This window comes from Panthera tigris, chromosome C1, assembly GCF_018350195.1.
Source record: "Panthera tigris isolate Pti1 chromosome C1, P.tigris_Pti1_mat1.1, whole genome shotgun sequence".
Taxonomy (NCBI): domain Eukaryota; kingdom Metazoa; phylum Chordata; class Mammalia; order Carnivora; family Felidae; genus Panthera; species Panthera tigris.
Genome location: NC_056667.1, coordinates 216,937,619 through 216,956,498, shown reverse-complemented (window position 1 = coordinate 216,956,498; position 18,880 = coordinate 216,937,619). Strand labels below are relative to the sequence as shown.

The 18,880-nt window shown below is 56.7% G+C and overlaps 2 protein-coding genes across 7 annotated transcripts in view; both read right to left on the bottom strand.

Moving 5' to 3' along the window:
- ESPNL (espin like) overlaps positions 1-4,624 on the bottom strand; it is a 28,542-nt gene extending 23,918 nt beyond the window's left edge. For both annotated transcript variants that reach the window (XM_042997776.1, XM_042997777.1), the window contains exons 1-3: positions 4,331-4,624; positions 2,911-3,101; positions 1,144-1,330 (exon numbers count right to left, since the gene is read on the bottom strand). In XM_042997776.1, coding sequence (XP_042853710.1) covers positions 1,144-1,330; positions 2,911-3,101; positions 4,331-4,624 — 672 coding nt within the window. The remainder of the gene's footprint in view (positions 1-1,143; positions 1,331-2,910; positions 3,102-4,330) is intronic.
- A 1,093-nt stretch (positions 4,625-5,717) lies between these two features.
- The window catches only part of SCLY (selenocysteine lyase), a 32,433-nt gene continuing 19,270 nt past the window's right edge, over positions 5,718-18,880 (bottom strand). For all 5 annotated transcript variants that reach the window (XM_042995841.1, XM_042995837.1, XM_042995839.1 and 2 more), the window contains 5 exons: positions 13,123-13,159; positions 10,649-10,732; positions 10,017-10,119; positions 8,475-8,550; positions 5,718-6,842 (listed from right to left, as the gene is read on the bottom strand). In XM_042995841.1, coding sequence (XP_042851775.1) covers positions 6,671-6,842; positions 8,475-8,550; positions 10,017-10,119; positions 10,649-10,732; positions 13,123-13,159 — 472 coding nt within the window. In that variant the 3' untranslated portion in view covers positions 5,718-6,670. The remainder of the gene's footprint in view (positions 6,843-8,474; positions 8,551-10,016; positions 10,120-10,648; positions 10,733-13,122; positions 13,160-18,880) is intronic.

The window sequence follows — 18,880 nt, the reverse complement described above, 5'->3', positions numbered from 1 at the left end:
TAGATAAACATCTCCAGAGCCCTTACTATGGCCAGGAATGTGGTCCCTGCCTCCCAAAGGCAAATTTACAGTGTATCAGGTGTTGGTGCCATGGAGGAAAGACAGCAGGACAGCAGGACAGAGGGCTGCGTGGGTGGCGCCACGAACATGGGGGGACCAGGCAGACATGTGGAAGCTGCTCGGGGAGTGAGGCCAGCCTACTGGAGGAAGAGCCGGGAGCCGCGGCCCCGGGGGGAGCAAGGGCAGTTCTGAGCCACGAAGGGCTCTGTCCTCTCCACCAGCAGCCAGCGCGACCTTCAGACTGGTCACTCCTGGCTCAGAGTCCCTCCGGGGCTCCCAGGTCCCTCAGGAAGGAGCCCCGGTCCTCTCGCTTTCCCTGCTCACTCTGCCCCACAAATCAGGCTCCCCCCAGCTTGGACTGAATGCCAGGCCCTCCTCCTCCACGCTCTGGGCGCCGCCCCTTGCCCAGCCACCCCCCTTTTGGGCCTACCTCCTGCCCCTCCTCAGGGAGACCCCCCCCACACACACTCTGAGACTCCACTGGGCCTGTGCAATGAACCCTCAAGGATCCCAGAGACCTCGCCTGGTCTGGTTTCCTGAGGCGGGGGCACATCCTGGAAAAAGGCACCCCTGCCCCAACCTGGGCCACTCTGTTCTGGGGCTCCCGGCTTCCTTCTGGAAGCAGGCCTGAATCGCCCCTCCATGGGTCCAGAAGGGAAGAGACAGGGACTGGCCCAGGACAGTTGGGCCCAGCACACCCCAACAAGTGGCCTAACGGCAGGGCCAGGAACTGCCACCGCCTGGTGCTGGCTTCAGAGCACTTGGGTGTCCCCAACCCCGAGAGCCCCCAGGACTCCTGGGGAAGGGGCCACAGTCCTGCAGGGGACTGCCAGTCAGAGCTGGGGGCTCCAGGCAGCACTCCCTGAGCGCACACGTGGGGGCCCAGAGCGATGGCCGGGCACATCTGACCCTCCAACAACCCTGTGTGTCCCCAGTTTTCCTGTGGGCAGACTGAGACCCAGAGAAGTGGAGCCCCCGCCCTGGCCAGGCCCTGCTTGCTCGGGGGTGACTCTGCGGCCAGGGAAGGAACGGGTGCCAGCCTTCCGGGACCCCCTCCCGTCCACACCCCCGGCACCCCCTTACCAGCCAGACGACAAGCGAGTAGTGGCCACGGGCAGCAGCAGCGTGCAGCACGCTCATGCCGTCGAGGGCACGCAGGTGCACGTCGGCTCCGCAGTCCTTCACCAGGAACTGGGCCAGGTGCAGGTGGCCCTCCTGGCAGGCCAGGTAGAGCGGGGAGGCACCACTGCGTGTCTGCTGGTTCACGCCGCTACGGGGGAAGGTGAGGTCAGAGGGTGTTTGGTGGGGCCTGCAGGAGGCAGGGGGCTGCCCCCAGCCAAAGGCCCAGATCAAGGGGAGGGGAGGCCCAGCACTTGACCAGCCTGTTTGCGCCCAGCCCCACCTTACTGGCCACCTGTAGGGTTGTACAGGCTGTGCACTGTCCAAGGACACCATGGCGCCCCGCCCCCCACCACTGGATTCCTGGAATCCAGCTGTGTGCACTCCCCATCAAGCTGTTAAGCTGTTCACGGTGCTGGGGATTGCTGGGAGGGGGCACGTCTTAGGGGTGAATAGCCTAGTGGGGCCCGCAGCAGGCAGGTCATTGAACCTCCAGAGCCCAGGCCCTGCTCTGCAAAGTGTCCAGGGCCTGGCATCCAAATCCCGGGCCCTGGCATGGATTCTCCAATCCCACTCTGCCTCTGTGTGGCTGCAGGGCCCGGTGAGTTCTTGGTCCCTAGTGAAATGCTACAGGGAGGGGCAGTCCCTTACCCAAGGCCACCCCATCCCCTGGTGACCCAGACTTCACCTCTGGCTCCCGTGGCCAGTGCCAGGTGGGAATGTGGACCCTCGGGCGTGAGACATCACGTGCACACTTGTGTGTTTTGATGTGAAATCTCCAGGTTTTCAATGGTAGAAACTACTTTAAAAACGGTGAGTCTAAGAGACACTGTGTGGCTGGCCAGGCCCCAGGCGCCCAGACTTGCTTCTTCTTGTCCGTAGAAGCAAGTCCCCAAGACCTTCCCCGAGGGGTTGGGATCAGAAGGCACAGATCAGCGTTCCACCGCTGAGCTGTGTCAGGCCTTGCAGTGGGACACGCGTGGGTCAGCCGAAGAGCCAGCCATCCCAACAAGAGACCCCCGAGGAGATGGGCACGGCCGGAGGTAGGCGGCTTCTGGGGAGACAGGCTAGGTCAGGTGTGGGGTGGACATTAAGTCCCACACCCAGCCAGGACAGCAGCCCTGGGAACAGGCGGTGGGAAGGCCGCGTGCATGGGACCCCTAGATGGCCCGTCACCGTGCCCACGGCATCCTTTATGTGGGGCAAGGACTGGGGAGCACTCACAATGAGGACGGAGACTGTGCTGCCCCCTGCCACACCCAGCTCACCCACCCACCAACTCCGGACAGCGGGCACAGGGCCACCAAGACGAGACGGGCCGTCCTGGAGGGTTTCCCAGGGTGAGAATGGGGCGATGCGGCAGGATAACCCTGACAGGGACCTCAGTACCCTCCTGAGCGCACTGTTGGGCCTCTGGTCCCTTCAGGTGAGCTGAGGGTCCCCACCTTCCCAGCTGGGGGAACCTAGGACCTGGGATGGCCCCGAGGTGGAGCCGGGAGCCACCTGAGCATCACAGGGAGCTTCCTGGCTGTCCCCGTTGCCCCTCCACACAGCAAGAACGCGCCCCAGTCTGCCTGCGCCACCTGTCCTGGCACCTGCACTGCCCTCGGCCTGCAGGATCAACGTTCTTCCCTGCCGCCTGTCCCCCGAGGCTCCTCCGCCCCCACGGCGCAGCCTCCTCAGAGGCCAGCACTCCCCAGTGGCCGCACTGGCGGCGCCCTGGGTCCTCACCTGCCGTGGGCGGCCGCCAGGAGCTTCAGGCAGGTCAGGTCCCCACTGACGGCCGCGTGGTGCAGCGGCAAGGCCCCCTCCAGAGTCTCCAGCGTGGCCGCGTGGCCCTCTCGGAGCAGCCACTGCACCAGCACGGGGTGTGCGAAGCGGGCGGCCAGGTGCAGCGGGGACACCCCCGAGTCGTCTTGGTCCTGCGGGGGCACAGAGGGGCCGTGAGCCGTGGCAGGTCCGGACCCACCCCTGCCGGGCGGCACCCTCCAGCGCCAGAGCCGGCCGCCCAGCCCACACCGCCCGCCCGCCCGCCCACAGCTCCCGCTCTCCCCGCCTGCTGGCTGGGCCAGCTGACCTGCTCGAGGGAGGAGGCAGGGTGTGGGCTCACGTCCAGGTCTCCCGGGTCCAAACCCGTGACCCCGCTGCACCCGGCCTCTCTGTACTCGGCTCGCAGCCAGAAGGGCTTCCGCTGGCCCAACCGTGTCCATGTCAGGCTCTGCGGCCTGCTGGTCTGTCCCCTACCCCTGCCGGGCCCCCACCTGCCACCCCCGGGCCTCACGGCCAGAAGCATTCCCACCACAGGTGCCAGCACACCCGGTGTGCTGTGCCCCCCGGCACAGAAGTGGGGACCGCCCCTGCCCTGCTGCCCCTCAGGTCGTGGGGAGAGCTGATGGGGACGGCGGTACGGAGGCCGCCGCACACTCAGCTGGGACCAGTGAGACTTCCCTGCCCCGGGACCCAGCGTGACCCCCGGGAGGGTGCCCTCGTGCCCTCTCAGGGCTTGTTCACTGTCCTCCCCGTCCTCCGGCTGCACAAAGGGACGCCGGGGGGGCAGGCAAAGGGAGAGGAGCCCTGGAGACCCTTCTTCTTACCATGAGGGCTCTCAGCCCACCGCCCCCCACTGCAGGGCTTCTGCTGTCACCCACCAAGGTCCCCAGTTGTACAAGCGGGTGCCCACAGCTCCTGAGCCCGTGTGCCCACCGCACTTCTCTACACACGCCTTTCTAGACCCTGTGGGAAACAGGCCCCACGACCAGTCCTGAGGACACTGGCGAGCCCTCCACTGGCAAGACCAGGCGCTCGGGTATGGAGGCCGGGTGCCCCTGTGTGGAGGCCAGGCTCGCTCATGTGGAGGCCACGTGCCCCAGGGTGGAGGCGGGCATGGGGAGAGAGTGCGGCCACTCTGTGCTGCTGGCCCCAGGGAACACGAGGTGGCTTAGGAGGCGGCCTTGGCTCACAAGGGCTTTGTGCTGGTTTGGGATGAGGCGGCCGTGGGGCAGGGACCGTGGGGCTGGCACGGCGAGTCCCCGAAACAACCCAGGGCCGCGGTGCCCACGGGAGCCCAAAGCTCCAGACTCCCTGGCCCACGGCTCCCGCCCCCCCCGATCCGCGGGGACACTGGCCCCAGCCCAGCCGCTGTCCCGCTCACCTGCAGGCCGCAGCCTCCGTCGCGCACCAGCCAGCGCAGCTCGGCCAGGCTGCCCGTGGCCGCGGCGTCGTGCACCGGCGTGGCCCCGTTGTGGGCCCGCTGGCTGCCGGGCAGCTCAGCCTGCCGCACCAGGAACTTGACGCAGGCCAGGCGGCCGGCCCGGGCGGCGTGGTGCACCAGGCCGGCCCCCAGGGCGTCCACGATGCCCGGGCCCAGGGCACCGGCCTCCAGCAGCCGCTTCAGGGTGGCCAGGTCCCCATCCTTGGCGGCCGCGAGCGCCCGCTGCCCCTCCATCCTCCGGCCCGGCCACCCGGTGGCTCTCGGCGGCTCGCGCACAGGCCGCGGCTTCCTGTTTCAGGCGTGGACGCAGCTCCCAGCTCCGGTTACCGATAAGCGGCACACAGGGCAGATGGGAGGCGGCAGGGGGGTGCGGGGAGGGGGGGCAGGCTGTGGGGACTACCCAAGCCACTCCCACGGTGCCCAGAGCTGCGGTGGGCGGAGGGCCCGGGGCCCAGGGGAAGGGTCCGCACCGGGTCCGGGTCCGGGTCCGGCGGCTACCGTCCTGCGGCTGGACGGTGCCCGTTTGTCCCTCGGAACCAGCGCTAAGGAGCTGCGCGCCGTCCCTCGTCCCGAGATGGACTTCCTGCGTCTGGTGTGTGTTCACAGTTACACGTGTCCCTCCAAGAAGGGGGAAGGCTCCCCAGCATCTGCTTCCTCGGGTCCGGGCAGCAGCCTGAGGCTGTGCTGGCCCAGGGGCGTGGGGGAGAGGCCACCCGAGAGATTCCGCTCTTCACAGTGGGGCCCTCTCCGGGCCACTTACCAGCACGCGAGCTGGAGTCTGCACGTTCTGGCCACGTCTTCACCCAGGGAGCCGAGGGCGTTCAGCTGGCCTTAGACCTCGGAGGCTCCAGGAACCTCTAGGGTACAGCAGCTTTGCAGAGCCAGCAAGGGGCACAGGGCTGTGACACTGCACAGGAAGGCCTCCCAGGTGAGCGAGGGTCTCGGGGCCCCCGGCTCAGCCCAGTCCCCAGCCGCAGCGACCGAGTCTCTGGGGCTGCAGCTGGGGGTCCGCAGGGCAGTCTGAGCTGCCACGCGTCTTTCCCAGACTGCTCTCTTCACTGGGGCTGGACACCCTTCGTTTCTCGCTGGGCAAATTGGGGTCACCGAGGCCTCTGCCCAGAGGCAGCAGGACGCTCAACTTTAGTGACCTGTTCTTAAGGGCCCCCAGACACACAATCTCAAGCTGAATGTCTTAAGCTGAAGCCTAATCATATGGTGACAAATTGGGGTCACTGCCCAACCCTCCAACTCCGCCTCCGCGGCCGGCTCAGACACGCTATGAACCCCAGAGAAAACACCTGCTAGAGAAACCACAAAACGCCTCACACAAGCACTGAAATATTTTATTAGTTCACTTAATTTCTGACAACTGTGGCCTCAATGTCCTCACGTAGCTCTTTACACCTTGAAGCCACACGTTACAAGCGTTTATTCAGTTAAAAAATCACTCCTGTGTTAAGTGTCTCCAGGAGCCTGAGCGCTGAGGCGTAGAGCACTTGTGACAATAAAAGCATCCTTCCGTGGATGACATTACGACGCGGGCGGAGCCGGGGCCAGACTGACTCCCACTGCTCAGGAATGACCCCAAGCCCAGTCGCGCCCATGTCCGAGCTGAAACCCTGAGTAACTGACCGAAAGGAAAAGACTGCGGGGCCTGAGGGCTGTGTGCAGGGAGGTGTGGGGGGGAGGTGCAGGGAGGGGCGCAGTGGCCGGAGGGCTGAGGGACAGGCGGGATGGGGAAGCAGGAGGACGCGGAGCAGGGAGTGGGGCCTGACCTTCGGGGGGCCCGCACCTGTCGAGCAAGGGCTTGCAGAGGGCCCCGGGCACGAGGGGAGGGCACACAGACGACTGCTGTGCAAACACGTAGGGGAGGCTGTGACTGCAGCAAAAATCAGGTTTCCTATTCTCATGATACGACCGACAATCGCTTATAGATACTAGGATCTGTCTTCTGGATAAAAACGGCTCACCCCACTTCCCACGGGGGAGCACGTGGCCGAAACGTCTCCACCTCAATCGAGGCCACCGGGCAGCAGTGACGGTGACAGTCCCGCACAGGCGTCTGTGTCCTGGGCCTGTGAGCACCTGTGGGGTCTGCCCGACCCGAGGACAGGGGAGGAGGCCTGAAGGCCTCACGCGCACGCATGCAGGCACACACACACGCGCACACGCACACACACGCACGCACAGGCCAGTCGCTGTGTCAGACTCTCCGGGACAAAGTGAAGACTTGCACGGATTAAGACGGGAGCCGTCTGCATTGTGCCCACGAAGGGCTTCCTATGAGGCGCCGCTGGCGCCAGGCGGGCCCTCCAGCCGGGCCACGGCCTGCTTCAGGTCCTGCACGACGAGGTCCACCTCGGCCCTGGTGGTGCTGCGGCCCACGCTGAGCCGGAGCGCGTTCCTGGCCACGTCGAAGGGGATGCCGCAGCTCAGCAGCACTGGGGATGGCCTGGGGGTGGGGGTGGGGAGAGCTGGCGTCAGCCGTTGGAGGAGAGGCTCTCCTGTGCTCCTGGGGGCTCGGGGAGGGACCCTGCCCCTTCTGCTCCCGGCCGGCTCCCCGACTTGGGGCTGCATAGACCTGCTCCCCTCTCTGCCAAGCACCTCCGGGCCCACCGCTGGCGCTCGGGCTCCACACGGCCCATCGGCCCCAGGGTAGGCGGGCACCAAGACGGCCCAAGCACCTGGGACACAGGGCTTCTCATCCTCGAGGAGAGTGACAGGTCTCTGGGGAGACACGCGGCCGCACCGAGAGGCGAGAGCCGAGAGCAGAGAGGCGGGGGCTGTGTCTTCCACAGCCCCCAGCGCCAGGCCCTGGCACACGGGGCCCCACCAGCGTTTTCAGAGTTTAGAAACCACTCGTAGGGCAGCTCCGGAGCCCTTCGCTCCGGAGGGTTCACTGTTCGGGGCCCATGGGTCTCCCGCACGCACAGTCCCGGGAGTCCCTGTCACATACGGTGACCTGAAAACCGTCCAGATAAACACCCCTCGTGCGCAGGGGTGACTATGTGGAAGGGGTGACTTCCATCGCCCCTGGTCACCAAGGGTCCATGCAGGTGAGAGGTGACACAGCTCACGGCTCTTGGCTCCTGGCCCTCCCCTGGCTGCGTGGCGTCACTTCCTGTTCCCGAAGGGCACGGCCAGGGGGCAGTGAGCAGCTGCCTCCACCCCTCCCCCTCCTACCCTCGCAGGGGCCACCCTGGACACATGTCCCTTACCTGCTGTGCTGTCGGCCCCTCCTCATCCTCCTCACTCCCCTCCCCCTCATCTTGGGGCTATCTCAGTTTCCTCATCTGGGGAACGGGCCGCTCAGATCCTTTCTTGAGGGCTGTGGGGAGCACCCTGAGCCACGACTACGGGAGCACTTGGTAAGGGGCAGCCCCCTGCGCCCCCCTTCTGCACTCCACACCGGCCGGCCTCACCGCTCCTGACATTCACTCTGGCTGCCACATGCCGGCCCCTGGCCCCACCTGCCCTCATGCAGTGCCCCCTGCAGGGCTCTGAGGCCCCCAGGAGGCCCTGTCATCCCCACGCAGCCCTCAGGAGAGCTCTGGCCTGCCGCGCTCAAGCTCACGTGCGCAGCCACAGACTCTGTGGCACCCCGCTGCTGACCACGGCTCTGCTCTGTCTCTCCAGCGCTGCGCCCGCCTCTGCGGCCCGGCCCCCCACCCCCACTCACGGCAAGTGGGCAGCCGAACCCCTGCTCCTCCTCCACCGGGGTCCGGCCACTGCCGCCGATGCCCGGGCCCCACAGTTGTCCCCTCCTGCCTCAGCCACGGCTGCCTGCCTGGGCCTGCTGTCCCGTAATCCCCCTGCACCAGACAGGTGTCCACAGGCCTGTCTCAACCCTTCAGAAGACCCCCGCTTTCTGAGGACGAAGGGAGCTCCTGCGGCCTGCCCTGCCCCTTCCCTCCCTCGCGACCTCCCTTAGGCTGCAGTTTCCCCTCCTCCCCTCGGCCCTGCGGCGTCTGGCCGCTTTTTGTGTCCCCGTTGGCTGCGCAGCTCTGGAAACCCCAGGCCCAGTGGCCCGTCCTGGCTGCTGGATGCGCCCTGGACACCGCGGCCCGGCACCCGGAGCACTTACCGATCTACCTGGTCCGAGTGGCAGGCGGCCCCCACACTGGCCAGCAGCGTCCTGCACTGTGCCAACAGCACACGGCCTGCGGAGACACGGCACGCGGCTCTGAGGCGGATGGTGCAGGCGGGCCCCACCTGCCCACCTCTTCTCGGCCCTCCTGCCACGTTTTGAGGCCACCTCCCTCAGGCCACCTGGGGGGGGGTGGTGGTTCCAGGGCACAGGACCCTCTCATCCTAGGTGACCGGGCAGCAAAACCCAGAGAAAATGGCTCCTCTCGCACACGATGCTGCCTCATAAAACTGCCCTTGAAACGTTACTTCCGATCAAGTGCCCAGGAAGGATGCTCAGAATTCTCAGCAGCTGCCTTCCTTAATAGTAACACTTGCCGGTAGTAACACTTCAACGTATCATGTGTGTTTTCTGGAGGTGGAGCCACCCAGGGGGGTGGCTTTATTAAGGAAGGCACCTCCTTTTCTTCTGTAAGCACAGAGATTAAAATAATAAATCTACTGACTTAATTAAAAAAACAATCTCGGGCGCCTGGGGGGCTCAGTAGGTTGAGCGTCCGACTTCGGCTCAGGTCGTGATCTTGCAGTCTCTGAGTTCGAGCCCCGCATCAGGCTCTGCACTGACAGCTCGGAGCCTGGAGTCTGCTTCGGATTCTGTGTCTCCCCCTCTCTCTGCCCCTCCCCTGCTCATGCTCTCTCTCCGTCTCAAAAATAAATAAACATTAAGAAAAGAAAATCTGTCTCATTTAAATTAACATAGGTCACCACTGAATACAGTACATCTGCCCCCCAAAAATGGGGAAGGTGACAGGAACTTTCTTTCCCACAGCAAGGCGAGCCGGAGAGGCAGCCAACAGCCTAGGCTCCTTCGCAGCGAGAAAGCATCCAGCCCAGGTTCCCATCCGCTGTGGTCACGGCTGTGCCCCCCCGCCCCCCTACATAGTGCAGCCACCCCCCTACGTGGTGCAGAAGGGCTGCGCTCCTCCCTGCCCAGGGGGCAACCACCTCCTCCCTACACAGTCAGGACTACTCTGCAGAGAGGCTCCCCTGTGCTGGGAAACAAGGCAGGTCAGCGCCCTGGAACTGGCCTCAGGGCACTGGGGGAGCCAGGCCTGATTTTCATCCCTGGGTTTCCAGCAGGGGAGACCTGTCATCGCAGGAACGAACGAACCCCACAGACGTGCACTTCGTCCTGACTCTGGGCCAAATTTTAAAGCTGACCCCTCTCCTCTCCCTTATCCTCATAAGATATTGTGTCAAACCTGCTGACAGAAATGGACGAGCCGATCTAAAGCCTAGTCCCTGTCACCTCATTCCCCATCAGCTTGGGGCGGGCTCTGCGCCCGGGGTGCCGCCTGCCCAGAGCAGTGAGCCCAGGCAGGGAGAGCAGGAAGCGGCGCACAGGGGCCCAGCCTCCTGGGGACAGCAAGGCTGCGCTGCTCCCGGTGCCCCGCACTGGCCGGGGCACCAAGTGCTGGGCGCAGCCCCTCTGCTCCCACCGCGCCCACCACCCCACGCGGGACCTACAGACCCTGCTCACCTTGGAGCTGGGGTCCCCGGATGGAAAAGTTGCAGGTGTTGGGAAGTCGCTCAGTCCCTGGAAAGCGGCTGTTCAGATGGATTCTCTGCTTGTCAAATTCAGCCTGAAAAATCAACGGGGGTGTTCAACGGCGGTCTCAAAGCCCCTCCCCCCACCCCCATCAACAGTTTGACCTTGAGCCTTTTCTGGAAGACAAAATCCCAACCTCGTCACATAAAATAATGATTTCATCAATAAGCAGCGACCCATAATAGTTACGGAAACTGGTAAGCAAAGTTAACAAGGGCAAAAAGTTCTGAATACGGTGGCTCTTCCCCGTGCAACCCCCAGATACACTAGTTCTGTGGCATTTCCCACACGCGGCGGCCGAGACCGGCCCACAGGCCTAGAGCCCATGGCGGGGAGGGGGGGGGGTCGGACTCGGGCTTCTGTCCTCCAACCTCCCCCCTCATTGTCCTCAAAGCCCCCTGACCCAGTCAACCCCTGCCCTGTCTGCTGCTGCCTGGGGTGGCACCGACCTCCACCCTCACCTTCAACCGGGGAAGGATGGGGCTGACCGCATGCCCCGCCCCCGCGGATCCCGGGCTCACAGCCCCGCCCCCAACCCCGTCCCCGCGGATCCCGGGGTTCACCAGCAGCCTCTCCTCCAGGTAGTCGCGAACGTCTCTCATGTGGGCCTCGTAAGCCTCCCAGTTCTTGGTCACCAGCTCCGCAGCCTGGGGACACAGGAACAGCAGAGGGAAAAAGTATGCTCAGTTGTCCTAGAACAAAGGAGAATAAAGCAGCCTTCAAGAGCGGAGGTGAGGTTTACTGATAACAGAGAAGTGACATTTCCTCACAGTGCTCATTTTCTGCAACATCAGGAATAGATCATGTTTACTGAGTGCGGACCGTGTGCCGGGGCCAGGATACGTGCTTGGGAAGAGTTATCTTCACCTGTTCAACAGGAATTTACGTTATCAGGCCCTGCCTGACACCTCCCGGCACCAGAGATCCTGCCGGTTCCAGCAGCTCCGTTCCAGAGACGAGGACAGCATCATGCAGACGGGGGCGGGGGGGGGGGTGGGGGTGGGGGTGGTTGTGCACAGAGTGAGGGTGTTCACGGCCACGGCAGAGGGAGAGGGAGGGGCAGGTGTGTTCCCAGCACAGAGTGACGGAGGGGGACAAGGCCGGGGTGCCCAGGACAGACAGGATCAGGAGCTAAGTGCAGACTACAGATGGGGATGACCCAGTCCAGACGGATAGGCCCTGGAGACGCACAGGCCGCAGACCTCAGTATATTGTGGAGACAGGACGCAGGACTCACTGGCTGCTCATCAGGTGCAGGGGACGAGGACCAGGCAGGACAAGGCATCTCCTAGATTTCTCCAATGAGATGCTGGATGGCGGCAGGCACCATGGAGAGGGAGGGGAGCCAGGGAGGAGACGCGTGTGCCCGCCCAGCGGGAATGCCAAGTAAGCAGTGGGGGATGTGGGTCTCTCAGGAGAAAGGTCAGGACCTGCCCTGAGATGCCAAGTTCAAAGCCCTGAACACAGGCTGGTGGTGGAGCTGCAGGACAGGGGGAGAGCCCCGAGGGCGATGTTAGTTGTGGAGAGGAGGCTGGGGGGCATCAGGAGGTTGGCCGGCAGGCCGTACGGCGGTGGGAAGGCTGGGGAGGAGGCTGCAGGGCGGCGGGAAAGGCAGTCTGGAAAGCTGGGAACATTCTAGTGGAGAGGCACAGGAGGAGGTGCACGGAGGACACAGGCAGGAGGGGCGGTTCCTCGGGAAGTGCCCAGGGAGGGCGGGAAGCCGGGGGGACACCCGGACCGGCTTGGGAGTCATCTCCAGGGAGTGGGGCCTGGGCCGGGAGAGGGGGGACACTCAGAGAATGCGGGCGAAGGTGCAGCTGCAGCAGGGAGCTGAGGTGCCAGCATATGGGACCTCCTGCTGCAAAGGCCACCCTGGAAGGACAACCGGGGGGCGCCGGGGCGGCCCGGGGGCCCAGCAAACCTGTGGGCCCGACCGTCGGCCTCTGCTGTGAAGACATGACTATATTTCTCATATCAGCAGAGGCTTGAGGAAAGAGCTTTTCGCTTTCACTGCTAAGCACGTGCAACCCACTCCACAGAACTCAGAAAGTATACTTCCGGGATGATGAATATAATGTGAGGCTTTTTCTAACATCAGTCCATTTATTGGGCTCACGAACACGATCTCTCCCAAAGTTCTGGGGAAACAGATCATGAGATGATGGAAAAAAATAGGCCTCAGTGCCTGGGTCCCGGCACAGAGCTCCTGAGACCCCTGTGATTTCCTAAGTGATAAGAGCTAGGAGCACCTCTTGTTCTAGTATTTAGACTTCGGTTCTTGACACAGCGTTCCTAAACCCCTCGGGATTTCCCAGGAGATACGAGTATCTTTGATTCTAACGTGGAGACTCCGGGTGGGCTCTGGGAGGGCACTGGTCACTGAGTCATGATTGGAGGCTTGGAATTTTCACCCTGCTACACGTTCTCCGGAGGGGGTGGGGGGGGGGCGCTAAACATGGAGTGAAGGACTGATCAGAGCCTCACAAAAATCCCAATAGCGTGGGTCTAGAGAGCTTCCGGGTTGCTGAACACATGCAGGTGCTGCTGGGATAGCACCTCCCCCACACCTTGCCCTGCGCGTCTCTTCCGTCCGGATGTGTCTCCTTCATCACATCCTTTCACACTCAACCAATAATCTAGTGAGCAAAGTGTTTCTGTAACTTCTGTGAGCCGTTCTGGCAAACTAACTGAACCCGAGGAGGGGGTCACGGGAACCTCAGCTCTATAGCTGGCTGCTGGGACTGACAACTGGCGTGTGACATGGGGCTGGTGGGGGCAGTCTTGGGGGCCTGAGCACTTGGCCTGCAGGGTCTGACGCCATCTCCAGGTGGACAGTGTTAGAGTTGAGTTAAACTGTAGGACACCCAGCTGGTGCCCCAGAATTGTCCCCTGTGGAAGCCTCCCCGCCCTGCACCACATCAGGTGTCGGGGTGTTGTGCATGGGGGAGTAAAGGGGACACCCCTGGAGCAAGACTCAGGTTTTCCTACACATGAGACAAAGCACCCGCTTCACCTGTCCAAGTTCAGCAAGGCTTACCTTCCCAAGGCCGGCAATCATTGGGGTGTTCTCTGTCCTGTAAGAGACAAGGGATTCATTCAATCCTATTTCCATGCAAAGCAACTAGCAAGTGTCCCAGGAAGGAATCCTGTCTGCAGAAGTCATGAATTAAAATAAAAACAAAATTACACCAACATTTTTCCTAGACGTGTGCCATGTGGCTGCCTCAGTGGCAGCCGTAGGCCCCCAAACCCTCCATGTGGACACTCCCGGTCCAGTCCCAGTTGACACGGCCCATCTTGGGTGTCCGCAGTGACCATTCTGTCTGGATCCTCTACCCACCCAGGAGAGACCCCTCCTCCAACTGCAGACCCCAGGGCCTGCCTCTTTGGGCCTCCCTGTCGAACCAGGCAGGGGTCCAAAGACCTCAGCTCAACACTGCTCCCTTCAGCTGAAGCCTCTCAACTATCATACGGGACGAATCCTTTGTTATTAGAGATTGTGTGTGTGCAGGAGAGGGACAGGAGGGCCCCTGCAGGCGGGTGGCTCTCGCTCAGATCTAACAAGCTAAAAGCAGAACTCTTCGCTCTATTTTCATTAACTTATTAGTTTTCTTAATTTTAAGTTTTGGCTACACAAAGTTTTCGTAAACATTTGGGGCTGGCGGCTGCTTGCTGCCCAGTAGATAAGGGGACAAGTGAACTCGAAGCGCAGGGTAGTACAGGTAACGTGACCCTGCTGAGCTCCCTTTGACAAGTTTATCGGTCAGTTGTGTCCCCGGAGACGGGCTCTGACACCTGGGGAAGGTCCGGGACATTCCCTCTTTAGACCTCACCCCACTCACCTGTAGGGCAGCTCGTCCAGACCAAGAGCACCTCTCAGAGGCCTACCACCTGCGACTGCCTGGGCAGGGGCTGCCCACGTGGAAGAGTCAGGACCCCCTGTAGAACCTGGAGCCTTCCCTCCCTCGGGGCGTTCGGTCAGCCCTCTACCCTCCATCTAGAGCAATGCAAACCCTGCTTCCCCCTCCCTGTCCACCTACTGAGCTTCCAGAACACCTGACGTTCTGCCCTTTTTTTTTAAACTTTTTTTTGTTTTTAAGAGAATGTAGAGTCAGATGTGGTTATAAGAAATACTACAGAGGCATTCTGTCACTCAGCTTTGCCCTAATAACACTATAGCACAAGATCACAACCAGGATACGGATAAGATACAGAACATTTCTGCCACAAAGGTCCCCCCGTTGGCCTTTTATAACCAGACCAGCCTCCCTGCAGCCCCACTGCTTCCTTAACTCCTGGCAACTGCTAATCTGTCCACCACCTCTAATTTTGTCATTTTCAGAATGTTCTATAAATGGAATTAGAGAGCTATAACTTTGGGGCATTGGCTTTTTTCATACACCATAATTCGCCGGAGATTCTGGGCTGTCGTGTGTATCAAGAGTGAATTCTTTCTCGTTACTGGGTAGTGTCCACGGTACAGATGTGCCACAGCCTTTTAGGCCATTCACTCATTAATGGACATCTGGGTTGTTGGCACTTTGGGGCTATTATAAATAAAGCTGCTATACACACTCGTGTACAGATTTTTGTGTAAATACAAGTGTTCATTCTCTGGGATGAATGTCCAGGAGTGAAATTCCTAGGTTGTATGATGGGTGCATATTTAATTTTAAAAGAAACTGCCAGGCTGTTTTCCAGAGCGGGTGGACCACTTCAAACTCCCATCAGCCGCGTATGAGTGATGCCGTGTCTCTGTACTCTCAGCACTCGGTGTTGTCACAGGGTTTTGTTTTAGCCATGCTGATAGGTGTCGGATGATGCTCACTGAAGTTTTCTTTTGCATTTCCGTAATAGCTAACGATGTTGATTATCATTTCATGTGCTTCTTTGCTGTCTATCTTCTTTAGCGAAATGCCTGTTTATGCCCATTTTTTGACTGAATTGTTTGGGGTTTTGGGCTGTTGAATTTTGAGTGTTTTTTACATATACTAGATACTAATCCTTTGTTGAAGCCATCATTTGAGAGCCTATTCTCCCAGTGCACAGCTTGTCTTTTCATCCTCTTAACAAAGTCTTTTGCAGGGTGAAAGCTTTAAATCTCGATGCAGTTCAGTTTATCAATTTTCCTTTTTATGGATACTTTTGGTATCAAGTCTAAGATCTCTTTGCTGAGCCCTAGAGCCTGAAGATGTTTTCCTGTTTTTGTTTTCTAAAAGTATTATAGTTTTATGTTTTACATTAAGTTCATCATGTATCTTGAGTTAATATTTTATAAGGTGTGAGACTTAGATGGAGGGTGGTTTCCTGACCAAGGATGTCTAGTTGTTCTAGCACCATCTGTTGAAAGAGAATCTTTCCTCCGCTGAATTACGTTTGTATCTTTGTCAAAAATCATTTCGGCATATTTCTGATTGTATCTATTCTGTTCCATTGGTTTACTTGCTGGGTTTTTGTTAGAGACTGGACTAAACATTTACCAGTTTGGGGAGAATTGACATCTTTATATACTGAGTCTTTTGATCCATGAACAGAGTATATCTCTCCACTTATCTAGATCTTTGCTCTCTTTTATCCACATTGTGTAGTTATTGGCTTACAAGTCCTGTACACATTTTGTTAGCTTTCTATTTTTGAGTGATTATAAATGGTATTGTATTTTTTAATTTTGTTGTTCATATGTTCATTACCAATGTATAAAAATATAGTTGATTTTTGTATGTTTGTATTGTAACCTGTGATCTTGCTGAATTCACTTATCAGTCTTAGGCGTTTTCTTATATACTTCTTGGGATTTTCTACAGAGACTATAAATAGGGACCGTTTTACCTCTTCCTTTCCAATCTGTATCCCTCATATTTCCTTTTCTTGCCTTCTGCACTGACTAGAACTTCCAGAACTGTTGAAAAAGAGGTAAGCGTGGACATCCCCAGATTGTTCCTGATCATAGGGGTAAAACATTCAGGCTTTGACTACTGAGTATGATGTTAGCTGTAGATTTTCTTGTAAATGCCCTTTTCAAACTGAAGAAGTTCTCTGGTCATATCATTGTGAGACTTCTTAATGAATAAATGTTGAATTTTGTTAAATGCTTTTTCTACATTAAATGATGTTATTTTTCTTCTTTACTATGCTATATTGCATACATTGATTTTTGAATACTGAACCAGCCTTGAATTCCTGGAACAAACTCCGTTTTATCGTGGTGTGTATATTATTTTTATATATTGCTGAATTCCATTTGCTAATATTTTGTTCAAGATTTCTGCATCTGAATTCATGAGGGATATCTGGTCCATAGTTTTTTTTCTTATACCACCTTTGTCTGGTTTGGGTATAAATTCATAAAACGAATTGGGGAAATGTTCCTTCCTCCACTTTTCTAGAAGAGACTGCATAGAAAAGGTGTTAATTCATTAAATGTTTGGCAGAATTCTCTCATGAAACTATCTGGCCCTGGAGATTTATTTTTGGGGGGGTTTAAAGTTACAAAATGGGGGCGCCTGGGTGGCTCAGTTGGTTGAGCGTCCGACTTCAGCTCAGGTCACGATCTCACGGCTCGTGGGTTCAAGCCCCACGTCAGGCTCTGCGCTGACAGCTGGAAGCCTGGAGCCTGCTTTGGATTCTGTGTCTCCCTCTCTCTCTGCCCCTAACCCACTCGCATTCTGTCTCTGTCTCTCTCAAAAATAAACATTAAAAAAAAATTTTTTTAATTACAAAATGAATCTCCTTTTCCTAATTATAAAGCTATTTAAATGATCTACTCTCATATTAAGTGAATCGTAGTAGTTTTTTTTTTTTTAATTTTAAAAAATGTTTTATTTTTGGGAGACACAGACACACAGCATGAGTGGGGGAGGGGCAGAGAGAGAGGGAGACACAGAATCCAAAGCAGGCTCCAGGCTCCGAGCCATCAGCACAGATGTGGGGCTCAAACTCAAGAACTGTGAGACCACGATCCAAGCCAAAGTCAGATGCTTAACTGACTGAACCACCGGGTGCCTCAGTTCTTGAAATTTATTGAGGTTTGTATAATGGCACAGAACATAGTCTATCTTAGTATATATTCTATGGCACTTGTAAAGAATGTATATTTTGCTGCTGTTGGATGAAGTGTTCTAAACACTTCAATCGGTTGGTTGTTGGGTATGACTGAGTTCTTCCATATCCTGGCTGACTTTTGTCTAGTTGTTGTATCCGTTGTTGAGAGAAGGATGTTGACGTCTCCAAGTGCAATTGTGAGTTGACTATTTCTCTTTTCATTCAGTTCAATCTGTTTTTGCCTCACACTATTTTGCAGCTCTATCGTGCAGTGCTTTGACATTTAGGATTGCTAGGACTTCTTGGTGGACTAACTCTTTAATCATTATATAATGTCCCCTCTGTGTCTCTGGTAATTTTATCTGCTCTAGAGTCTCCTTTATCTAATGTTATATAGCCATTCCTGCTTTCCTTTGATTAAGGTTTGTCTGATACATATTTTTCCATTTTTTAATTTTCAGCCTCTATCAGTATATGTGAAGTGAGTTTCTTAAAGAGAGCATATATACTTGACCCTTGAACAACACAGGTTTGAACACTATGCGTCCACTTTTATGCAGGTTTTTTATAGTACTATAAATGTATTTTCTCCTCATAATTTTTGCCATATTTTCTTTTTGCTAGCATACTGTATTGTGAGAATATACTGTATAATACGTGTGACATACAATATATGCATTGACTGCTTATGTTCTCAGTAAGACTTCTAGTCAACAGTAGGCTATTAGCAGTTGAGTTTGGGGGGAATTTAAAAAGTTACATGCAGATTTTCAACTGTGCAGGGGTTGGCACCACTAACCCGTGTTGTTTGTTCAAGGCTCAACTATAGTTAGGTCAATTTTTTAAAAAATTCACTCTGCCAAGCTCTGTCTTTTAATTGCTACATTTAGATCACTTACGTTTCATGTAATTAATATGTTAGGGCTTAGGTCTGCCATTAAAATTTTTTTTCTGTTTATTCTATTTTTTATTTCTCTGTTTTCTTTTTCCTACCTCCCTGTGGGTTATTTGAACATTTTTGAGATGTTCCAGTGAGTAGAACCTTACCTCCATTTACATCCTTTTAGCCCTCCCCCATTTATAATTATCCTAAATATTTCTTCCACATATATTTTGAACCACATTAGACAGTGCTATCATTTTGGCTTCAGCCATCAAATACAATTAAGAAAACTCAAGAGGAAAGCCTATTTTATTTACCCATAACATGCTTGCTTCCTTCCCTTCCCTTCTCTTCCTTTCCCTTTCCTCCCTTCCTTTCCGATGTTCCAAGTTTCCTTTTTTTACTATTTCCTTTCTGTTTAAAGAACTCCCTTTTGTCATTTTTAGCACTGGTCTTCGGAGGACAAATTCTGCTAGCTTTCCTTTCCTTGAGAATGTCTTGCTTTCCCCTTTGTTCCTGAAGGGTATTTCTCGTGTACGGGATTCTGGCTCAACAGTGCTTTTTGCACTTGTAACATATTGCATCACTTCCTTCTGGCCCCCGGGGTTTCTGATGAGAAATACACTGCCATTTGAATTACTTTTACTCTTTAGGAAAGGTGTCAGTTTTTTTCCCTCTAGCTGCTTTCAAGATTTTTACTCTGGCTTTCATTTTCAGAAGTTTAACTATATGCCTTGGCATAGATTTCCTTTGGTTCATCCTGCTTGGGGTTTGTTCAGCTTCCTGAATCTGTAGGTATATGTCTCTTGCCAATTTGGGAAGTTTTCAGCCATTTTTTTTTTTTTTTCAAGTTCTTTCTCATCCCCGCCCT